Source organism: Muntiacus reevesi, chromosome 16, assembly GCF_963930625.1.
Source record: "Muntiacus reevesi chromosome 16, mMunRee1.1, whole genome shotgun sequence".
Classification (NCBI taxonomy): Eukaryota; Metazoa; Chordata; class Mammalia; order Artiodactyla; family Cervidae; genus Muntiacus; species Muntiacus reevesi.
In genome coordinates this window covers 18894820-18919019 of record NC_089264.1, presented here as the reverse complement: position 1 = coordinate 18919019, position 24200 = coordinate 18894820, and the positions used below count along the sequence as shown (strand labels likewise).

At 35.1% G+C, this 24200-nt stretch overlaps 1 protein-coding gene across 4 annotated transcripts in view; it reads left to right on the top strand.

Moving 5' to 3' along the window:
• Positions 1–24200, top strand: part of GSTCD (glutathione S-transferase C-terminal domain containing) — a 125638-nt gene that overhangs the window by 23075 nt on the left and 78363 nt on the right. For all 4 annotated transcript variants that reach the window (XM_065907089.1, XM_065907090.1, XM_065907092.1 and 1 more), the window contains one exon: positions 1409–1502. In XM_065907089.1, coding sequence (XP_065763161.1) covers positions 1409–1502 — 94 coding nt within the window. The remainder of the gene's footprint in view (positions 1–1408; positions 1503–24200) is intronic.

Here is a 24200-nt window from a genome sequence, read left to right as displayed (position 1 = left end):
ATGCCCCAACAACAGAATCTTTTTACTATCTCCTTTTGGACTAGAATTCAGCTAGTCTTCATGGTGGAAACTAATCTCCTAAACTAACTGATACAAAGGGGTTAATGATTGATTTTCAGGGATTTTTCTTTTGAATAAGATATTTCTGGAGGTTAAAAAAAAATAAACAATTCCAGAACCATGGGTATCTATCCTGTGGGCTGTGGACACAGAATATGATTACAAGGGGTCTGGAAATCCATGAGTATGCCATGCAGCTGTCTGTAGATCAAATAAATAAATGTATAACATTCAACGAGGAAGGAACCTGAGAATTTTTTTATATATGGAAGAGGGAAGATCATTCTTTTAAATGTTGGGAACTAGTTGGTTAAACAAAAGGGATCCTTTTCTAAAGACTTTGTAGGTCCCCATAAGAGATTAGTATGGGTGATATTTGGGGTGCATGTTAAAGTGGGACTTTTTGATCCTTTAGTCATAGCTGCTAGGCTGTAGCAACTTTTGAATAATACATGACAGACTTTGATAGATGTATGCAGAGTTAGTTTTGATTATGTGGATTGTTTTTGATAATAGTTTTATTCTCAGGTGACTTTTCTCTTTGACACCTAATATTTCTAGGTGGCTTATTCTGTGTCACTTCAGGTAATAATTTTAGTAGGAAAGTAACCATACTGTTAAGAAACTCAACATTTATTTCTCGTTTTGGGGGGAAGAATACTTTTCAAAAACATCTTGATCATTATTTCTTCTGCTTTTACTTGTTTCTGACTTCTGTTTGCAGAAGTCAGGGTAAGTGTTTAAAGAGTTTTAACAGGAAGCAGAGAACAAGGTCAAATACAAATTTTTGTGATATTCTCAGATCCCATAGTGTGAATCTAAAGAAGGGAATCTATTAAGGTTGTATTTAAGATCAAGAAACAAGCAAGCAAACAAAAAAGTAGGCTACACTGTAATAACAGAATTAGAGGAGGAGGACAGACCACCTGTTCATTCATTCACCAAGCATTCATTCCGTGAACACCAGGCAGTGCATCAGACTCAACTGTGTGTTAATATGGCCTGTGGAACTCAATTACATCTCTTCACAGATAATTTACTTTTCTCTCTGGGTGGCTGTATATAAAATGAATTTTATATAAAATATAAAAATATTTTTCTGATGTTTATCACAAGTTCCTATTTCTTGAAATACCTTGTGACATTCTGCAGTGATGGAATAGCTAGAAATATTTGAGAGAGTATATTTCAACATATATCTCTTATGTAACAATATTTTGAGGAATGCTTGATGTTTATTAAAATTTGTATTTCACCTTGCCAGTGTAGAAAATAGAATTTGGTGTTCTAGAACATAACAGGATTGTATTAATTCATTAATTTGGAAAGGGCCTCTCTCCTTTTCCAGGAAAAAGGCATTGAAGTGATGTTTTCTCCCCACCCCTGCCCTACTTGGACCCTTGATTGGGATATACTTCCTGCAGCAGTGAGCCCAAAAGAAGGTAAATTATTTTTTGTTTTGTCTCTAAATTTTATTCATACTCTGGATACCCTCCTCATCCATCTTCCAGTTCTCTAGTTCTCTGTTTGACTGTATCTAACATTCTGATCATACCATCCGTGGAGTTTTCATTTTATTTTTATTACAAAAATTTTACATATATACATTGCTTTAATTTAGTATTTCCCACATTTGCTATATCTGTTCTTTTTTTTTTCTTTGCTGAAGTATTTTGAAACCTATCCCAGATAATATGTCACCCATAGTATACACAATCTAAACAATATTGACATCTTAATCACCATGTCATTATTATGTTTAATAAAAATCAACAAAAATTCCTTCATCATCTAATACCCACTTCATAATAATTTCCCCCAATTATTTTAAATATTATTTGAAAAAGTATTTCGATAGATTTTTTAGTTAAATATACTATTTATTGCTAAAAACTACATTTGGTATGTTTATTTTGATGATAAACTTTTCCTTGCTCATGTTTCAATTTTCTCTTTCTATAATTGTTTAAACATAGTGATTTTATATGCTGCATATGTTATTTCTAATAACTGATATTCATTGTTCTGTTCATTGTTTCTGTTGACTTCACTCCTGGTGTCTCATATCCCTGTTAATTTTGTAATTTTAGATTATGAATTCATTTTTTGGGTTCCCAAATCTTGGAATCTTGGGAGACCTGGTTAGAAATGAATTCCCATAGTTAGGATTTATGTTTGTGTATGCCAGACGTCTTAAACTATTGCACTTAATGCACTGGAACCTACTTTTTCAGGTTGCGATTCCTTCAGCCTTTTCTATCTAGCACTGAGGCTTACACAGAAAATTAACTTTTTTCACTTTTCTTTGTTGTTGAATAGAGCTTTTTTTAAAAAAAAAAATACATCTTTTCATAGTGAATATAGCTTTTCAAGGTTTCTGCTTTCATTAGTGATACTAGTTTCAGCTCTCCACACGCTAGGAATCAAGGGCCGGCCTCTCTTCTTCTTCTTGCTGTTAAAGCCCCGAGCCTATTACCAGCAGATGCCCTCCAGGCAGCTGTGGTGTCAGTTCGAGATGATTACACTGCGTTTCAGTCCCTTTCCCCCTTTTTCAGGTCCGATGGATTTTCCTTACTCTCAGAAGTCCAATCAGACAGGTCAAGGATAATAGTTGAAGTTTAAATGCCATTTTAGGTATTTTTAGGGGAGGAACACTTTCATAGCTCAGCTTTCTATTTCTTTAACTGTTTATGTATTCTTTAGTTTTATACTAATCTAAATATAAGATTTAATTTTTAAAGTACTCCTTAAAATCATTTGCCTTTCTTTTTCACATTCTTCTCTTCTATGATACATCCTGACATTCTTGTATCTCACTAATCACTTCTATTAATCAAGGAAACATTTTAGAATTCTTCCAAAATGAAAGAAGATTATGTTGGATGGTTAAGAATGCTGCTGCAAAGATATTTTATAAAAATGAAATTTATTTTTTGTTTTTATTAACTATGTGAAAAATAGTCACTAGTGAATTTGTTAATGTTTTAATTTAGATTTTTTTGGCATTTTACAAAGCTTAAATGTTTTTATTATACACGCAATTAAATTTTCTATACTCTTCAGTTATAGTATTTTGAGTTTTGAATATATATATGAGTATATAGAATTTTGAATATAGATTTTGAATGGGTTGAACCTATAGTTTATTAAATAAAAGTCAAATTTTTATTAATACTTATATTAAAATGAAAACAGCATCTTAAGTGCCGCATGTTTTTCTTTAACTATAATTAATTTACTATGAAGGCAAAATGGTATTTTCACTTATTAACATGAACACTCAATTATATCTGCTAACAACTCGGAAATTTGACATTAAGCATTCATGTCTGGTTGTTGTACTGGTTAGAAATGCATATCTAATGGAGCTCATGGAATATATTACTCATTATATTCCTTTAATTGGATCACTTTGTTTTCATAAATGTTATGACAAAGATGGAGCTATAACAGTGGATCTCATGGTATACTCACATTTCATTTACTGTAAAAGGTTTGTAGTCTTCTTTAACTAAGGTAGAGTTGTGGTATTTTTCAATGTTCTATTTTCAGTTCTGGTAATTTCAATATTGCACAGTTAATAGGATCTTTTTGAAATGAAATTATTGTACATCATGGTGCAGATGTCACTATGAATGTGTTCTCATGATTTGTACTCTGGTACTATCTTTTAGGAGAAATTAAAATCTACTAAGGTATTATTGGTACTTGGTTCATTTGAATGTTTCAGAAACCAACTCTATTTACATCAGGATTATGGTGCATGAGAATCAGCTTCTTTACTATCAGAGACTGTATTAATTCTCATGATAGACTCTTAACATATTTCATAAATCTATCTAAAATCTCGTTCACTCTGCTCACCCATTTCTCCCCCTCCATCTTATGTACCAGCCCCTAAATTTCTTGCTGTTTTCCTTCTAAGATCTGTATTTTCTCTCTCCATACCTTCATCTTTATTTTTCTTGCAACCTTAAATATTCCTCTTTCTATTTCCCATTTTGTTGAAATTATATTCATCTTTTAAGAATTAACAAAGCTTCTTCATCAGTTATGGAATCAGACTGCCTGAGTTTGAAACCTGGGTTACTAGCTAGCTAGATAACCTGTGGCCAGATTCCTCTCTGAGAATGTCTGAATTCTCTGTATTCTCAACTGACAGTTCTCTGTACCTCAACGGCCTCATCTGCAAATAGTGGTAATAATACTACTTACCTTATGAGATTATTGGTACATTCAGTGAGCTAATATGTAAAAAGTACAGTGCCAAACTATAAGTAATAGCTGTTAAAAAATACTAATATAGTAGTCAGAACTAATGACTTCCTTTCAATATTCCTCTAGTATTTCTTACACTTCATTTTTGATACTTACAGAATACTTCTCTTATACTATGTTTACATGCATATTTTCCTTCTCCAATAAACTGTGAACTTCTAAAATATAGGACTCCTGTGAATAGGTCCTCAGTATATTTTTTTAATAAATTGAGCTGGATTGAGGCTGTAGATCCTTTTTCTTCCCCCCTTGTGTATGTGTCAGTCAGTCAGTCGTGTCCAACTCTCTGCGACCCCATGGACTATAGCCTGCCAGGCTCCTCTGTCCAGGGAATTCTCTAAGCAAGAATACTGGAGTGGGTTGTTATTCCCTTCTCCATTTCCCCCCCTTGGTGTTCAGTAAGTATTTATTGAGAAATGAACAACTTCAGGGTCTGCGGAGGAGTGTTCTGCCTCCAACACCATTTTCCATCCCCGTGAGAGTGAATTTTTCGCTTAGGAGGGCTGAGCTTGACCCCAGACGTTCCTAGAGAGGAGGAAGTTTTTGACTGGGGAGTTTGGGAACTTCTGAGTCAGGACAAAACTTGTGTCAATCCAGATGACCAAGGAGCTGTGACACCTGGGATGGAGTTACATCCGAAAGACGTGTCTGGGGGCCTGTCTTTGCTATTTAATTTCTGGTCCTGATGAAAATTAAAATAACTAAAGTCCTGGAGCTATAGAGGTTCCCAGAATTGTGGTAACCATACAGATCCTTTTCTTTTTTTAAAACTTCCAGGCAACTTTTTTGTCTCATAGAGATTTAAAAGGCTAAAATAGTTGGGATTATTTAGTTTTAAGAAAAGAGAACTGGATATTTCATTTACATTATTATTTTTATTGTTGTTGTTACTATTGTTATTGTATGTTTTTAAACGGACTGTTTGGGAGTAAGTTGCAGACATCATGACTTCACTTCTCTGTACTCATCTCCTTTAAGAACAAGGACACTTCCTTATATAGCCGTAGTACAATGATCAAAACAGGATCTTTACTTTAGGACGTACTTTTATCTAATGTAGAGTTCAGAAGATTCTAGTACATATAGTTGTCATGTCTCTTTAGTTTCCTTTAATGTCGAATAGTTTCTCAGATTTTTTTTTGTCTTTCATAACATGAACTTTTTTAAAGGGTTCTGGCCAAGTTTTTGGTAGACTGTCTCTCGATTTGGATTTGTCTAATGTTTCCTCATAATTGAATTCACTTTACGCATTTTCGGTGGGAATGCCACAGAAATGATGTTGCATCCTTCTCAGTGCTTCATTATCAGAAGGCATATTATGTCTGCTTGGGCCCAGTTATGTTAAATTTCATCATTTGGTTAAGGTGGGGCCTGCCAGGGGTCTCCACTGTCATATTACTATTTTGCTATACTGACTTAGGTAGTTTATGGGGAGATATAAGACTGCATTATAGCTTGTTTCTTTTCAATCTTTCACTTACCAGTTTATACTCATTTGATGCTTCTTGCCTGTAATAGTTGCAAAATAGTGATTTTTCAACTCCATCATATTTCTATATTTATTAGTTGTCACTGTACTGTAAGAAAGCCTTCTTCCTCTTTCTCCTTTCTTTCCTTTTTTTCTTTCTTTCTTTTAACTCATAAATGTTTTAAATTAAGTTTCAGTACTGAAGTCGTTGTAGCTGCCTTCAGGCTAGCTCCTGATCCTTTGGAAATGCCCCAACTGTTCTATGACTATGTCCTTAATTTTTGGTATAACAAAATATTACAGGCTCTTTTTGTCATTTCCCTGCCCAAGCCCTAGAATCAACTGTTTCTCCAAGGAACCTGGATCCTTTTAGTAGAGAATGGTATTTAGAAACTAAGATTTGGGTACTAGGCATGCTCTTTGGTAGCACTGTTGCTTCTCGGTTCTCTTAGCAGAGAGATGTGGGCTTCCTAGGTGGCACTCGTGGTAAAGGGCCCACCTGCCAGTGCAGATTAGATACAGCAGACACAGGTTCAATCCCTGAGTCGGGAAGATCCCCTGGAGGCAGACACAGCAACCTACTCCAGTATTCTTGCCTGGAGAATCCGATGGACAGATGAGACTGGCAGGCTGCAGTCCATAGGGTTGCAGAGTCAGACACGACGGAAGCCATTAGCAGACAGACAGCAGAGAGATATAGATTGATCCATTAGGAAATAGATGTATGTGTCTATACATCTGTGTACACACACACATAATCATACACATCAGTATCTACTACTGATTCTATATATCAATGTCTGTAATCGATAATATTGAAAATCATGATTTTATACTGATACATCTAATCCTATCCAGTACCATAAGGTTCTTCCTAGTTTTTCTGAATTCAGTATCTGTATCTACCTTTCACAACAGTAAAATTTATAGCACCCAATATCACCTATGTTTTTGCTCATTGGTTCGGTCCCTCAGTATTTAGACAGTAATTTCAGAATTATTGTACCCATATCTATGTGAAAAATATACCTACTAAGTTGAGTTCCAGTTTGTTTGCAGTTATTTTCACTTTTGAATTGAGTGTGTATGATCAAAGTTCTCATGCAGGTAGTTGTGATCACATGGTTCTACAGAAGATGAATTGTGAAAAGTGAAATGTTTGAGTTAGTATTAATCTTGTCCCCTGATAGAAAATCTTCAATCAACAGTCTGCACTGAGAAGATACAGACAATAGCATAGTCCGTCTTCCCATTTGTCCTCAAATAACTGTGATTTCCTACTTTAATGAACTAGTATATATACTGTGAGCCTGAAGACTACTTTTGTTAAGTCCAGCGACACCTCTGTGCTTGCCTTTGGAATTTTTGCCCTCTAAGTATGAAAGAGAGAATAAATAGTCTTTTGCCTTAAGACCTAGAATAGAGCCGCTTTAAGGCACTCACTCGATGGATATTTCCCTGTAGCCTTTCTGTTCTCCAGTAGTTTTATGTGGATGGTTCCTGTATTAGGAGTGGCTTCTAGTCCCTAATAACCGTATCAATCATATAGAAGGGAGGAGTCAGAAGCATGACCTTATAGGAGATAAAAGCAATAAAATATAGTTACTTAGGTATTGTTCCAGCTATAATCCCTTTTTTTCATATATTCAGAGTTCCACTATCTTAGAAATATGGTCCACTTAGGTATACATGCAGCCTTGGTTTTGCTTTTGAGCTGCATGAGAGCAATAACTGCTAGGGAGACTGATATGAGGGTGGTATCTAAAAACCTTAGACATCGCCACTCATCTACCCACCTGCCACCCAATTTAGAGTATATACTTATCAGTTGAGATAAAAGTGAAAAAACTGATGTTAGAGTTTTTCTAGAAGGAGATAGTAAGATCTCATCTATCTAGAGGTATTGTATTATATAATATATATAATAATCTTTTAGATTTCATTTGCTTGGGACAGATATTTATGAATTCTTAGAACAATAATTACAAACTGGTGTATTCTAGTTCCTGCTATACTGATTAAATTTATCATTCTAAGGGAATGTATAATTTTTCAATCCTAGTGGCAGGTTATTCAATTAGTAGTAAGGTATTCTTTTTTATTGACTTCTGTTTACAGTAGATGACTAAGGTTTTTAAATTTGAAAGCTTATCCCAATGAAGATCATTTATGTAAATACAAATTTTTATTTCCCCAGTTGTTTTCCAGAGAGTATTTGGGGTTTAAAAGAATGATTGACCTTAACATTAGAAAAAAATATAAAATAAGATGATGATACATGCTATAGCTGGTAAAAGTTGGCCACAATGCAAAGTTTCTGTCTTTCCCTGACCCTTATGTTATATGCTTCTAGAAACCAATGGGATCACCCTTTCTTTTTCCAGCAGAAGTGATTGGGAAGGGAAGGATGTGGTCAAGGTCTTTGGATAGAGTTGTAGCCAAGATGGAGAATGGTAGGATACAAACAGAGCCTTTTCCTCTATCAGTGATTCTTAAAGTTCTTATCAACTCTTAAGGGGTATGGTAAACAGCATTATTTATTGCTATTGGTGCCAGAAAGTCAGAGATGCTAAAAGTTCACCGTAATGAAGAACTGTCTCATCTGTAATACAAACATCATCCTCCTTTGGGGAAAATGAAGCATAAAAGTTTGTTTTAGGGTCTTTAGTTAGAATGTAAGAATGCTATATTGTTCTAAACCATTGCTTTTCAAACCAGGACATCCATCAGAATCATTTGTATGGCATGTTATAACATTTCTGGGCCCTCCCCCAGAGTCTGAAGCCAGGGCCTAGAGTTTTCATTTCTCAGAAGTATCAACCCTTGCTGCTTCTTATTCTTTAGGGACCACAGGTGGAAGGTTATACCACAGGTAACTGGTACAGTGAGCACATGGGCTGCTTTGATTCCACCAAAGTAAGATGAGCAAGATCAAAGTTTTCTAGTTTGTTTTTTTTTTTTCTTGACAACCCAAAAAATTATTTTTTGCCTCTTAGCACAAAGTCCATCAAATATAAGCCTTTGTGCAAACCGTTGAACCATTTGGTAACCATGAAAACTTTTACTTTAAATGAAATATGCTAGCAAATATAAGTGGAAGTAGAAGTATCTTGATAATGTAAATGAAAGTAACTTTCTTTCAAGATATTTTTTTCCTGAAATACTGGTCTTAGATTCTTAAGATGAGATTCAAAATTAGCATACTGTTTTCATACTTTTAAAAAATTATTCTCCAGTGAGACAATGTAAAGATATAGTCTCCTCAACACATTTTTGTTTATATTGAGTAACTTTAGATTATAAGGCAGTTACATTTTGAACTTTTTGGCATTTAACACACTAAAAGCACACCAAGAGAAGGAGATCAAAGGCTTTTTTTTTTCTTCCGACTTTTATGGGAAAAAAATTCTCTAACATAAATGTTTTTCATTTCTCTAAGTTATACTTAACTGTGAAACTCAAAACTTGACCATATTTGACTCAGAATTCTAAAAATTTATAACTGTTTTCTCTTTCAAGAGTGAGGTTCTCAAGCATTTTGGTGCTTTACCAAAAGTAATACAATCTTGTATTTAAACTGCATTTTAATCCAAAGCTAAAAGCCTATAAAGCATAGTGTATATATGTATATATATATATATATATACACACACATATATATAGTGAGAGAGAGAGAGAGAGAGAGGATTTATATTAAATGGTTTAAAATATAACAAAGTTGCAAAGAACAAGTTTGCTATTTGCTTAGTGGTGCTCTTGGTTTAGTGCCAAACATGAATACAAATAGGTATAGAGTCTGAGATAGAGAGGTATATCACATATGTATTATATTTTTATATATTGTATATATAAATGATGTAAAGCAAACTATGTGTTAAATTCATCCCTTTTCCTAGTAGAAAGTGAGAGAAGTCAGCTAAAGTAATAGTGAAAAGAACTGAAACTGACAGAGATGTATAAATTTTTACTTGGCAAATTCTTCCAATTATCATAGCATTAGACACACTCATATAAAAATGTTGGTCTTTTATAAAGTACTAGTTAACTGTACTTGGTAATCAAAAGAGGTAGCACTGGTAGTAGGAATATTTTTATATAAATTTGAATGAGTAACCGTTAGGTGACTTTTTTAATTAAAAAGAATTAATACATTGTGTTGTAATCTTTATTTGAAAGGAGGGTGACATAAAGAGGTAGAGAACTAGTGGAAAGGTATCTATTTTTTCAGTGTTATTTTCTTCATGTGGGATTTTAAAAGGTTTAAAGTTTCTTTGTGTGAAATGTCAAAAGTTTAAATAAGAGAAAGAGAACCGTATAAATGCACACTTATTACACAGTTGACCTTTGAAAAATGCAGGGGTTTGGGTGCCAATTCTACTTGCTGTTCAGAATACTTGTATAACTCACAGTCTGCCTTGGGAAGCCAAGGGTTCTCTCATATCTGCAGTTCTGCATCCACACATTCAACCAACTGTAGATTAAGTTAGTACCACAGTATTTACCGTGAAAAGAATCCACATGTAAGTAGACCTGCACAGTTCAAACCCAAGTTGTTAAAAAGTCTACAGTACCTGTATAGTAATAACACATTGATTTATATTTATTTAAGCCTTTTTAATTTAAACCTTTTAAAAATGCTATACCTGTTCAAGGGCTTCCCTGGTGGCTCAGTGGTAGAGAATTCTTCTGCCATTACAGGAGACACGGGTTTGATCCCTGGGTCAGGAAGATCTTTTGGAGAAGGAAATGACAACCCACTCCAGTATTCTTGCCTGCAGAATCCCATGGACAGAGGAGCCTGGCGGGCTACAGTCCATGGGGTCGCAAAAGAGTCGGACATGAGTTAGCAACTAAACGAGAACAACAGCAACCAATAGCTGTTTCAGTTTCACGTGAAGAACACTTTAAATAGTTTAATCAGATTCTCCTCAAGTTTACCTATATGTTTAGCATAACTCTTATCAAAATCCCAACAAGATTTTGAGTAGATATAGGCAAGCTTATTCTAAGTTTTATGTGAAAAAGAATTTCGAAAAGAATGGTAGAGAGACTTATTCTACTCAATGTTGACCTCCTGTGTATACACAGTAATTGGAGAGATATTGTATAGATCAATAGAATAGAATAGAGAACCTACAAAAAGGCATAAAAGCAACTCATTTGGAAAAGGATGGTCTTTTTAGGAAATGTTGCTTGATCAATTGGATAGCCATAGACAAAGAAAATGAATATCTAAATTGCCTCCCTTATGTAAAAGTTAACTCAAAAAGAATCATGGTTTTAAATGTAAACTTTTAAATTATAAAATATTAGAAGAAAAATATTAAAAAGCTTTGGGATCTGGGGATGAAAAAGAGTTCTTACATGTGACACCAAAAGCACAGTGCATTAAAATTTTTTTGATAAGTTGGGCTTCATCAAAATTTAAAATGTTTGCTCTGCCAAAAACTCTATTATAAGGGTGATAAAAACAAGCTAAAGACTAGAAGAAAATATTTGCAAACCAGAAATATTTGCAAATCTGACACAGGTCTTGGATCTGGAGTGTATAAAGAACTCTCTAAACTCGAAAGTAAAAAACAAACAAAAAAGAATCCAGGTAGAAAATGGGCAAAAGACATAAACAGTCATTTTACCAATGAGGACATACAGTTGGTACAAATGCACATGAAGAAACTTTCTGCTTCTTAACCATCAGGGAAATGTAACTCACAACTACAATGAGCTATCTGATAGCTAACATCTATCAGAATGACTAAAATAAAAAAAGTAACACGACCACACATTGACAAGGATGTGGAGAAACTGAATCACTCATACGTTGCTGGTTGGAATGTAAAATGGCACCACTACTCTGAAAAATAGTATGTTACTTTCTTATAAAACTACAGATACAGTTACCCCAAGACAGTTGCACTACTGAGCATTTATCCCAGAGAAATGAAAACATATTCATTCAAAAACCTGCACGTGCCTGTTCATAGCAACTTTATTCATAATAGTCCCAAACTGTAAATAACCCTCATGTCCTTCAATGCATACATCATTAAACAAATTCTGATGTGTCTTTGCTGCAGAATCCTCCTCAGCAATGAAAAGGAGTGGACTGGCTATACTTGTAACAACTTGGGTGGATCTCAAGGGCATTATGATTAATGAAAAAAGATTCATCTCAAAAGATCACCTATACTATGTGTTAGTTACTCCATCGTGTCCGACTCTTTGTGATCTCATGGACTGTGGCCCACCAGGCTTCTCTGTCCATGGAATTCTCCAGGCAGACATCCCCTCTCCAGAGAATCTTCTGACTCAGGGATCAAACCTGGGTCTCTTGCATTGAGGGTGGATTCTTTACCATCTGAGCCACCACGGAAGCCCATATGAACCTGTACATGGGATCAAGTTCCATAAAACTGTACCTATGCTCATGAATACAAACATGTTAAATCTGACGAAAACTAAGCAAGGTCTGTGGTTAGCAGTATTATAATAAAAATGATTTTCTAGCTTTGATATTGTACTGTAATTATATAAGATGCCATGCTTGGAGAAGTTATTAATAGTTGGGTTCACAGAAGTCTATGTACTATTTTTACAACTTTCTGTGAATCTATAACTATTTTAAAATAAAAAGTTAAAAACATAATTTAAGTAGAAGTTGGAAATGATCTAGAAAATAAAGAATATTGCAGTATTTCTCAGTTCATCTTTTTTGAATAATAACAGAAGACTTCTGGAGACTATAAGTCAAATGATAGTTTGATACAAGAACCCACCTATAAAATATTCAAGTTGCAATGCAATTCTATTATAGATAGTTAAACATTGATTTTCACTTTTGATAGCCCATTTCGTAAGTTGCTATTCTCAAGCCCCTAGAGGAATGGAGAAAGTTGAATGTGACATAATTTGAGTTTTTTATATCAAGATTGCTTCAGGAGAGTGATTGGTATGATCTTGAAATAGCCCTGGTATAAATCCTGGCTGATAGTTTGCACTAAAGCTCACACTCAGTCACCAGAAAATTTCAAGTTTCCTTGAAGATGTCATGGTGTTACACTTGTTATGGTGATAGAGAGGGGTGTTACTTTTATGAGAAGCAGAGAAAGTTCTTCCATACTGAAAGCTTAGTTATGTCCAATTTCAATTATATACTTGCAATACAAAGTGCTGAAAAGTGGGACTGAGGGTTTTGTTTTGGCCGTCAAAATGGTTGAGTGAATAAGTTTATTTTATACTTTAGATCGGCTCAGGTGTGGAAATGATCCAGTTGTACAGCATCGTACCACTAACTAAATTGTCTGGAACCACTTTGCTGTAAGCAAGGCCTGACAAAGAGTAGCAAGATTAAGTTCAAGTTTTATTGCTTCCATGTCCTCAACAAAAATCAGTGCAGAGCCAGTATCTCCACAGAGGCAGCAGTTCTTTAGCTCGGGGAGCCCCGGTACAGTGGTTTCACAGCTTCGGTGCCTTACGTCTACACAGCGCTGGGCTCACTGGCTTTCTCTCTTTATTTCGTTTGCTGTTTTTAAGCCATGAAACCAGATTGTCTTAGAAAAATACAATCCTTTTTTTTTTTTTTTAAGTATTCTGAACTATGGCATGTGATTAAAGAAAAAGTTAGAAGTCTTTGTTTCTCCTGGAGTTACATTTGCTATAATTCTTCCCAATGTTATGCTATGCTTTGTTCCATCCTTTAGGATTCGATTTCAAGCACCCTATTTATAGACCATGTTTTTAGTACTTTACAAGCAGAGCCCATGACTGGTTACCAAGAAAGGGTTTAATGACCAGTTTACCTAAGGTGGATTACATAGAATATTTTGATAGTGTTGCTTGTTAAAACAAATAAAAGTATTTGACATGAAAAAGTATATATATAAGAGTAAGTAATTTTATCAGAATTTAATTCGGTCACGTATGAAGTATAAAATTATTTGGAAAAGTTTTTGTGTACAAATGAGCAAATTGAGAATTTATTGAACTGTCAAGGGTATTTAAATCTATTCCTGACTCCACTAAGTCATTTATTATAGCCCTAAGCAAGTTTGAAAGTTACCATGGTTTGTTTTAAGAATATGAATTCACTGACGAGAAACCTCAAATTACCCATTCAAATGAATATTGCTTATTAGTATGTTTCAGAGATCAAATTGCTTCATCAAATAGGTTTAGGAGCGTAATACAATACTTATTTCTGAAATCCAGTACCAGGCAGAGGTTCAGATCTCAAAGGGTGTTGAAATGTAGTTAGGATGGTACCGTTTTAATTCAACAGCACCTTTCTGGTGAACAGACCTGGAGCACCCTTCCACTCTTGCTATCCTTTCAGCAGCACTAGCTCAGCTGCTAAAGAAGCTGCCTGCGATGCAGGAGACCCTACTTTGATTCCTGGATCGGGAAGATCTGCTGGAAAAGGGAAAGACTACCCACTCCAGGATTCTTGGGCTTCCCTGGTGGCTCAGCTGGTAAAGAATCCGCCTGCAATAAAAGCAGAAATAAACAAATGGGACCTAACTAAACTTAAAAGCTTTTGCACAATGACGGAAACTATAGGCAAAGTGAAAAGACAGCCTTCAGAATGGGAGAAAATAATAGCAAACGAACCAACTGACAAAGAATTAATCTCAAAAATATACAAGCAGCTCAATTCCAGAAAAATAAACGACCCAATCAAAAAATGGGTCAAAGAACTAAACAGACATTTCTCCAAAGAAGACATACAGATGGCTAACAAACACATGAAAAGATGCTCAGTATCACTCATTATCAGAGAAATGCAAATCAAAACCACAATGAGGTATCATCTCAGGCTGGTCAGAATGACTGCTATCCAAAAATCTACAAACAATAAATGCTGGAGAGGGTGTGGAGAAAAGGGAACCTTCTTACACAGTTGGTGGGAATGCAAACTAGTACAGTTGTTATGGAGAACAGTATGGAAATTCCTTAAAAAACTGGAAATAGAACTGCCATATGACCCAACAATCCCACTCCTGGGCTTACACACTGAGGAAACCAGAATTGAAAGAGACAGGTGTACCCCAGTGTTCATCGCAGCACTGTTTATAATAGCCAGGACATGGAAGCAACCTAGATGTCCGTCGGCAGACAAATGGATAAGGAAGCTGTGATATATATACACCATGGAATATTACTCAGCCATTAAAAGGAATGCATTTGAATCAGTTCTAATGAGGTGGATGAAACTGAAGCCTATTATACAGAGTGAAATAAGCCAGAAAGAAAAACACCAATACAGTGTACTAATGCATATATGTGGAATTTAGAAAGATGGTAATGATAAACCTATATGTGAGACAGCAAAAGAGACACAGATGTATAGAACAGTCTTTGGGGCTCTGTGGGAGAGGGCAAGGGTGGGATGATCTGACAGAATAGCATTGAAACATGTATATTATCATATGTGAAATAGATCTCCAGTCCAGGTTTGATGCATGAGACAGGGTACTCAGGGCTGGTGCACTGGGATGACCCAGAGGGATGGGATGGGGAGGGTGGCGGGAGAGGGGTTCAGGATGGGGAACACATGTACATCCATGGCTGACTCATGTCAATGTATGGCAAAACCCACTACAATATTGTAAAGTAATTAGCCTCCAATTAAAATAAATCATTTTTTAAAATTTATTAAAAAAAAAAAAAAAAACAAAGAATCCGCCTGCAATGCAGGAGACCTGGGTTCCATCCCTGGGTTAGGAAGATCCCCTGCAGAAAGGAATAGCTATTCCAGTATTCTCGCCTGGAGAATTCCATGGGGTCGCAAAGAGTCGGATGCGAATAAGCCACTTTCAAATTCTCTTAGGGATGGAGATATGTACCCATTTCAAGATAAGACTTTCCCTAGGCAGTTCTTTCTGTTTTGTCTGTTTTTGTCAAGGCTTTGATGTTTTAAATGAGACAGCTTTGGATGAAAATTTATAGAAATTTTACATTAATAATTAACAGGTAAATTTTCAGTAATTACCCATTTAAGTAGAGCAAAACTTACTATTGGTGTCATTCAGAAGCAGTGAAGAATAGAGAAGAAGCAACGATATGTGTAATAAAAGATTTAGTTCCAGCCTTTAACATCATTTCTAATGAAGAAAAATGAACAAGTAACCCAAAGCACTTGCTGCATTTATTTTCAGAGTTATAGATAAGCTGTATATAACTACTCTGAAAGCTCTGAAAGACAACTTCTGTTTATAATTAATGCAAAACCAGTTCTACACTAATTCCATTTTGTGCATTTGCCAAGAGGTATTTCTTCATATAATTTACCTCCTGGGTTGACTTTCCAGACTACTTTTGAATATTTCACACCAAGTAACTTAGTTTTTTAAGCTTAAAAACTCTTGACATTGCTTAACTTTCAAGAATTATTTCTTTAAATGATAAATGTTTATAATCACATTTAGGAGATAGAGGGAAGACTAATGATGTAGATCCTTATTTTTCTGCTAATGGAAACTAATTAGTGTTATTTATTTCCATTTAAATTAGCATTCTCTGGACTATTCCAGATATTTATGATTAAAATCAGCTTGGCTGTACAATGAACTATTTTAGTCTGTGCTTTGCACAGGTTTCTCTCAGCACCCAAACCCATTCATTATTTTTATTTAATTAAGCCTGACTCATATTGGAGAGATACCTGAAGCAAGGAAATTTCCCTAATAGCTATGCAATCACAGTAACTCACAGACTATAAGAATATGAAATTAATGAAAGAAGAAATTCAATAAAAACTGAATCATTGGGAGAATTTTTTAAAATTACCTTTACCTATAAAACAAAAGGGGAGAAGGAAATGGCAACCCACTCCAGTACTCTTTCCTGGAAAAATCCCATGGACGGAGGATCCTGGTAGGCTACAGTCCATGGGATCACAAAGACTCGGACACGACTGAGTGACTTCACTTTCACTTTTCACTCTCATGCATTGGAGAAGGAGATGGCAACCCACTCCAGTGTTCTTGCCGGGAGAATCCCAGGGACCAAGGAGCCTGGTGGGCTGCCGTCTATGCACAGAGTCGGACACAACTGAAATGACTTAGCAGCAGCATAAGACAAAAGTGTAGTCATTAGTCGAAAACTGTCATTTAAATAGCATAAATATATAGTATTAGTAATTGATAGCATAATGTTTGTATATATGAATATATTTATTTGTAGAAAATTATTAAATTAGTTTTATGCTGAAACCAGTGATTAGGAAATTGGCTATATTCTATATTGGCTATATTAACAGTGTGAACTTACATGCTTCCTAGGGGAAAAAATAGGAATTTTGCATATAATCCCATAGCAGATATTTTATAAGACTAGAGAAAACTGAATTTCCAGGACAATTCCTTATTTTAAAAGAGTTATTTAGTACATATACACCATGGAATATTACTCAGCCGTTAAAAAGAATTCATTTGAATCAGTTCTAATGAGATGGATGAAACTGGAGCCCATTATACAGAGTGAAGTAAGCCAGAAAGATAAAGAACATTACAGTATACTAACACATATATACGGAATTTAGATAGATGGTAGCGATAACCCTATATGCAAAACAGAAAAAGAGACACAGAAGTACAGAACAGACTTTTGAACTCTGGGGGAGAACGTGAGGGTGGGATGTTTTGAAAGAACAGCATGTATATTATCTATGGTGAAACAGACCACCAGCCCAGGTGGGATGCATGAGTCAAGTGCTCGGGCCTGGTGCACTGGGAGGACCCTGAGGAGTCGGGTAGAGAGGGAGGTGGGAGGGAGGATCGGGATGGGGAATACGTGTAACTATATGGCTGATTCATGTCAATGTATGACAAAACCCACTGAAATGTTGTGAAGTGATTGGCCTCCAACTAATAAAATAATATTAAAAAAATATAAAAATAAATAAATAAAAGAGTTATTTATCTTTTTGAATTTTTAAAAAATATTTCACATGTAAGTGAGATCATACAGCATTGCCTTTGACTTGATCACTTAGCATAATGAACTCTAAAACCAGTTATTTTACATGATGGTTTTATTCTGACACGTCTTCTGTAATGAGGAAACAGAACAATTTTGGTGGCAGTGTTCACATCTAACAAACTAGACGTGAAAAACTGCAGGGTTTTTTTCTTTTTTTTTTTTTTTGCAGAGGAGAGAGATTAGATGGAGCTAAGCCCTCTTTTAAAAAAAGAAAAAACAAACTTTATTGACTAAACACTTTCGTGCCCTTGGGGACGTATTCATACTTAATTTTTCTTTTTTTTTCAGCAAAACAAGGAGAGGAAAGAAAACCAAGCTGCCAAAGGCAGTGTTAGAGAAAATGACAGAAAATTGCTTTCCAGTCATACTTATCTGCTTTCATCAAATCTGAATGGTTTACTGTAAAATTGAGTAATTGTTGGATTACAATAATCTAACCAAAAAAAGTTTTGAAATAATTTTTTTTTGTAAAATAGTGTTTTCAGTGTTTCTTTCAAGTGACTTTAAATCTCATCAATAGGCGATAGATATTAGATTCTGACTTACATCATTGATCAGATTCTTAAAAGTGATTGTATGAATAAAATTTCCAGATAGGAAAAGATGGCACATTCAAATTGGGAATATTTGAGAAGGATTTATATGTAAAGACATTAATTATAAAGTCATAGGCAGGATGTCTTAAATCGAAGGGATAGAGCAGGAAGTAGCCACAAAGCTGTTTCTACCTCTAATCCTGATTGGAGAGGGAAAAGAAAAGAGAGAAAGTCCCATAGAGCAAGCTGCTTTGAGCGGGGCAGTAACCTTCAGGCAAGAGACAGAGGCAGCCTCAAGTGTCTGTAGGGGTGAGAGAAGAAAATTACCCTGCCCTCATTCTTCTTTATCATTTACCTTCTATCTCATCTGCTGCTGGGGCTTCTTGCTGACTAAACCTGCCTAGATGCCAGTGGGCAAGGAAGTCTGTTGATGGAGCTGATGCCGGTCACCGTCTGGGCAGAGAGCTAGTTGAATTTGAAGCAAGCCTAAGATATCTGGCAGAGTAATTAAGGAATTCAGAGCTAAGAGAGATGTTAGAGGTCATCTTGATGCTGGGAAAGATTGCAGGCTCGAGGAGAAGGGGACAACAGAGGATGAGATGGTTGGATGGCATCACCCAACTCAATGGACATGAGTTTGAGTAAGCTCTGGGAGTTGGTGATGGACAGGGAAGCCTGGCATGGAATCACAAGGAGTCGAACACGACTGAGTAACTGAACTGAGCTGAGAATGAGGAAATCTGAAGTTCGTGGAGAGGTTAAGCGGCATGCGCTGGGTAGCATACAACCAGGACACGCCGTCTGTCAGTCTGCTGTGTCCAGAACAGGGGCTCTGCAAGCACTGTGCTTGTCATTGTGCCAGCGTCCCCTGAAGCATCTGTGCAGGTCTCTTGTGCACAGTTAAACTAGCTTGTATTGCTGCCATCCTAGCAAAATTAATAAAATTTGAAATTTATTTACCTGGCAGGTGGGATTTGCAGTATTGGAGGAAATGTTTTGGCATAATCGTTTGCCCCATAAAGCTTGTATCAGCACCTACTCTAATTGCCTGAAAATGACTTTCAGTGGCCATACCTGTTATAGAAAATTGCTCCTTAATGTGACTTTTCTTAAATCCTAGAACTGTGGAGGGAAGATAGAGAAATTAGAATAACCCTCTAACTACTGGAATCTTTGCATTAGAGGTTTAAAATTTGAAACTCATTTGATTAAAATTAAAAGCAGTCTGTAAAATTCTTATCATATTAAGAATTTCCATTCCTAAGATGAATTCTGTCTTTCATTGTTGGAAAATGTTTACTTGTAACATTTTCAGCTGCTTTTTACCTTATTCTTTTCACTATTCTGTTAATACTTCTTGTCGTATTATATCAAGTAATTTTCTGCTTGTTAAATGCTTTTGTATTTTATTAGAAGTGGGAGATTATGGAGCATTGTTTCAGATTTTCCTTACGTTCTGAAAACTCTTGATTGCAGTGCTTGCTTTTCATTAGAAATTAGACATTATTTTTGTGAACAGAAATATTTATGTTTTCTTCACATAAACGATCTCCTTGTATTCCAAGTCTCTTCCTCCTTTCTCATATAGCTTGTGTGAGTATAATGTGTAAACTCCTAAACCACTAGATTATTGCTAAGGTCTTTTATATCTCTGTATCTAGGATTAGAAGTCATCAGTGTCATCTGGACTTTGCTGCTGTGTCTGTGGTTATAATACTTAATTATAAATGCTGCATTGTACCAAACCTACTTTATAAGAGATACATTCTGTTGCTTTTCTACTAGTCAGGTTTGAATATCTATAGAACATAAAAGTTTTGGATTAAAAAAAAACCTATTTGAGTATAAATGCAGCATTTTCTCCGTTTTAGAATGCAGTAAACTATACTTAGCTAAAATGTATTCTAGCTTCATAAATACTTTCCCTGGATCTTTAAACATTTTCCTTTCATATTTTTCCTTTTATCAGGCAGTGTGATAGATCTTGTCATTGAATGTCAAACCATATTAAACAGTTCAGCTACTTTAATATATTTATAGTGTTTGCCTTTGAAAAAATTAAAAAATTTTGAAAACTAATAAACAGTCCTCTCATAACAGCTTGTTTTTAATGATTCCATAGTATTTCATTGAGTAGATGTAATGTATTTTGCTTAATTATCTGTAGTTGAATTTAAAATTACTCTCAATCCTCACACTACAGATAACACTGCAGTGACTATGTCCCACACATATCTTTTCCTACACTTTGAATCATTTCTCAGAAGTGAGATGATGGGGTCAAAGGAAATGTGAACATTTTTGTCACTGATGATGTATATTAATAGATAAATTTCCAAAAGGGTTTTAACTTGTTTATTTTACCATGGCAATGTTCAAGAATCCCTGCATCACTCCCACTTTCCTTGGCATTGGTTCACCAAATAATTTCTGTAATTTTTACAGACTAATAGACATACCTTGTTTCATTTTGTGTTATATTATCATAGCAAGGTTAAATATTTTCATTTATTCAATATTTTGCTTAATATCTTGTTTCTTGCCAGTTTGAATGAGTTCCTCATTAAAAATATCAATCTTCTGTTTATTTGCTAAAGATATTTTTTTCTCAGATTATTGCTTGCCTTTTTTATTTTAATTATCAATGTGTTTTTCTTAAGTCTGAGTAATTCCACAGGCTTTATGTTTTAGTTCTATTTTGTATACAGAAAACTACTGTAGAAGTGGACAGTTTCTGTAGGTCCTTAAGAGAATGACAGTCTCAGATGGTCTTAACACTAGCACAGAGCCTGTAAGCTGTAGAAGTCAGCTAGCAATGGTAAAAGCAGAAATCTGAGATTGTTTTCTGTCCTGCGTGTTTTTTTATTAATTTCACATTAGTTCTACCTGGAGTATTTAGCAAAGTCTTTTAAAAATGGCAGCCTGTCTCCATTGTGCTAGCAGGAGCCAAAGAAAGATTTTTCTGTTATTATTATTGTTTTAAGTGAGAAAGAATAACATTCCCTGAGAAGGCAGCACGAAGGTGGAGGTGACAATTCAAGTGAACCCCATGGGAAAGGTGAAGCTGAAGGGGACGAAGGGAAGCTACTTTGTCCAGAACCTGGAGTGTTAAATGTTAGCAGGTGGTTTTAGTTCAACAAAGAAGGTGATTACCTTCCCAGATACTATGCAGCCCCCAACCAGACAGCTCTTTGAGGGAGAATAAGGTATTCCTGTTTGGAACTCATCCCTGGTTGAGTGACCAGCACAAAGAAGGCAGAGATTTAATGAATTCCTGAATGAAATGAATCAAATGAGGAGAAATAGTATGGGAGTCAGTTGGAGCTGAAAATATAATACTGATTCTGACTACTGCAGGTCCTCAGAGGAAGAAAATAAAGATTCTGTTCTTGTTAAAATGGCCATACCACCCAAAGAAATTTATACATTTGGTGTTGTCCCATGACATTTTTCACAGAACTAGAATAAATAATCCTAAAATTTATATGGAACCACAAAATCCCATATTCCGAATTTATCAAAGCAAGCCTGAGGAGAAAGAACAAAACGGGAGGCAAAACCTTTCAGACTTTGGACAATATTACAAAGCTGCAGTAGTCAAAACATCAAAAGGATGCAAGAGTCAGGTGGAAAGGTGCCTACTGGCCAGATCTGGGGCAATTTGGATATTAAAGTCAATAGTAATGGAATGTAACCGATTGAAAAATTTGGAATCCAGAAATCCAAACTGATACAGAGAATGATAAATAAACAAATGAATGAGGGAGAAAGGAAAACTTTTTCTTAATTGCCAATTGATAAATATAGAAGGAATTGTGAAGGGCAGAAAATCACCATTTTGTAAACATTATAGTAATTAATAGTAATTGTTTCAGGCAAGAGTCATTCATGGATGCAAAATGAAATGTGATGAAGAAAAAGGAGGTACAGTCTCAAAGTACTTCCTCACAAATTATTTGTTAAATACATAGGGAAAATAGTAACTTTGTGCAGAAGAAACCTGCACGTGCCATCTTAAATCAGGTAACCAGCATCACCATCACCAATGAAGGGATAAACTGACATCATGTGCCTTTTCTGTGCACATTACTTCTGTGATATTTCTGCCCCAGATCTATAACTTGAATCTAATTATGAAGAAATGTCAGATTGACATTTGATGGAAATAGTCTTCAAAATAACTTGTCTATACTCTTCAAAAATGTCTCATAAAAAAAAAAAACAAGATCATAAATAATACACAAAAGCCTAGTAATCATTTCCTCTTAAAGGTAACTAAAGACACATAAAAACTGAATACAGTATGATCCTAAAGTGTGTTCTGAACTAGATAAAAAATAAATATAAAAGATATTATTGGGACAATTGATATAATTTGAATATAGACTATTGAGATAATAATATTATATCAGTATATGAATTCCTGATTTTGATCATTGTACTGTGGTTACATAAGAAAATGGATAGAGGCATTAAAAAGGGGAAAAACATCTTCAACTTCTCACTGGTTGAAAAAAATAGGCATATACATATGTATATACACTCATATATATATATATATATAGAGAAAAGAGTATAAATCATAAAGCAAATGGGGCAAAATAATTGGTGAATCTGGATATCTCTTGCACTATTTTGGCAATTTCCTTTAAGCTTGAATTATATTAAAATAAAAAGTTTTAAAGCCCACATGCCAACAATTCCCCAAAGACATTGAATTTAATCAAGAACATGCCAAGGAATTAAATTTCAGAAAATGCATGTATCACTTTGCTAAAGCAAAAGGAAACTACCTTATCGTAAAACCAAAGATTCTATGTAGCATAGTGAAATTAAACAAAAAAAAAGCTAACACTGTACCCAACATATTTATTTCAGAAAGCTGTTTGTTCTAAAGGTTAAAAAGAAAAAGTTCAATTTCCTGAAGATGTAATCTAGTCTTATCCACACCAGGTGCAATATCCAATCTTATCCAAATAAATCAGTCCAAACATATGCCTCTAAGAGCAAGAAAGGTCAAAATTCGTACAAATTGTCCATTTCAAACAAAAAGAAAGAAAGAATGTGAAAAGTGCTCTGTACAAATAAGGTGCACTTGTGTTCTGGCACGGTTGCTATTAGCAATGAGATGACTTTGACATTAAAGAAAAAATTACTTGAGGTTCAGCTAAATTGGCACTTTTTTTTTTATTAATACACAACATGCAAACAAAAACACAATAATTCTTTTTATATAGCTTAAACTGAAAAACCCAAAGTGAATTCTTTGTATATTTATTAAGGCAACAGATCAAAGGTGATGATTAAAAATTCTGAAGCAATCATAATTCCTATGTGTTATGAAGCCATAAAAGATTGGTCTGGCTCCTTTTTATTTGTTTTTTCCTTCTCCTGTTCCTCATATTCTCTTCCTTTCTTTTTCTCTCAACTACCCTGCCTGTGTGGGCTAACCTGCGTGGCTCACCATGGCCAGGGACAATCAGCCACAGAGGTCGCTGACCTTGTACAAGGCAGGCACAAGAAGCGGCACATTTATCCTGACAGGGCATTTACATGAAGCAAACCATCTTTCAGAGCATCTTACTGAAAAACAGTTCCTGCTGGGAAGCCTGTGGGCTTCAGACTGTGAACTGCCGCCTGCTGAGCTTAAACCGCACACCTTTCGGATCAGCAGCACCATGTCAGCCTCTGACAGCTGTGTAAGGTAGATTTTGATTTACATTTGCTTTCCCCAGACCTGTATCGTCCTTGTCAAAGAAAAATTTAAGTAGGCTAAGAGACTAATAGGCAGAGTCATAAATGACCCCCCCCAAAAAAAAACCCTGAAAATTTAGATTTTCTGTTGGTAAGATTGTTAATCTTCCCAAAAAGACATGTGT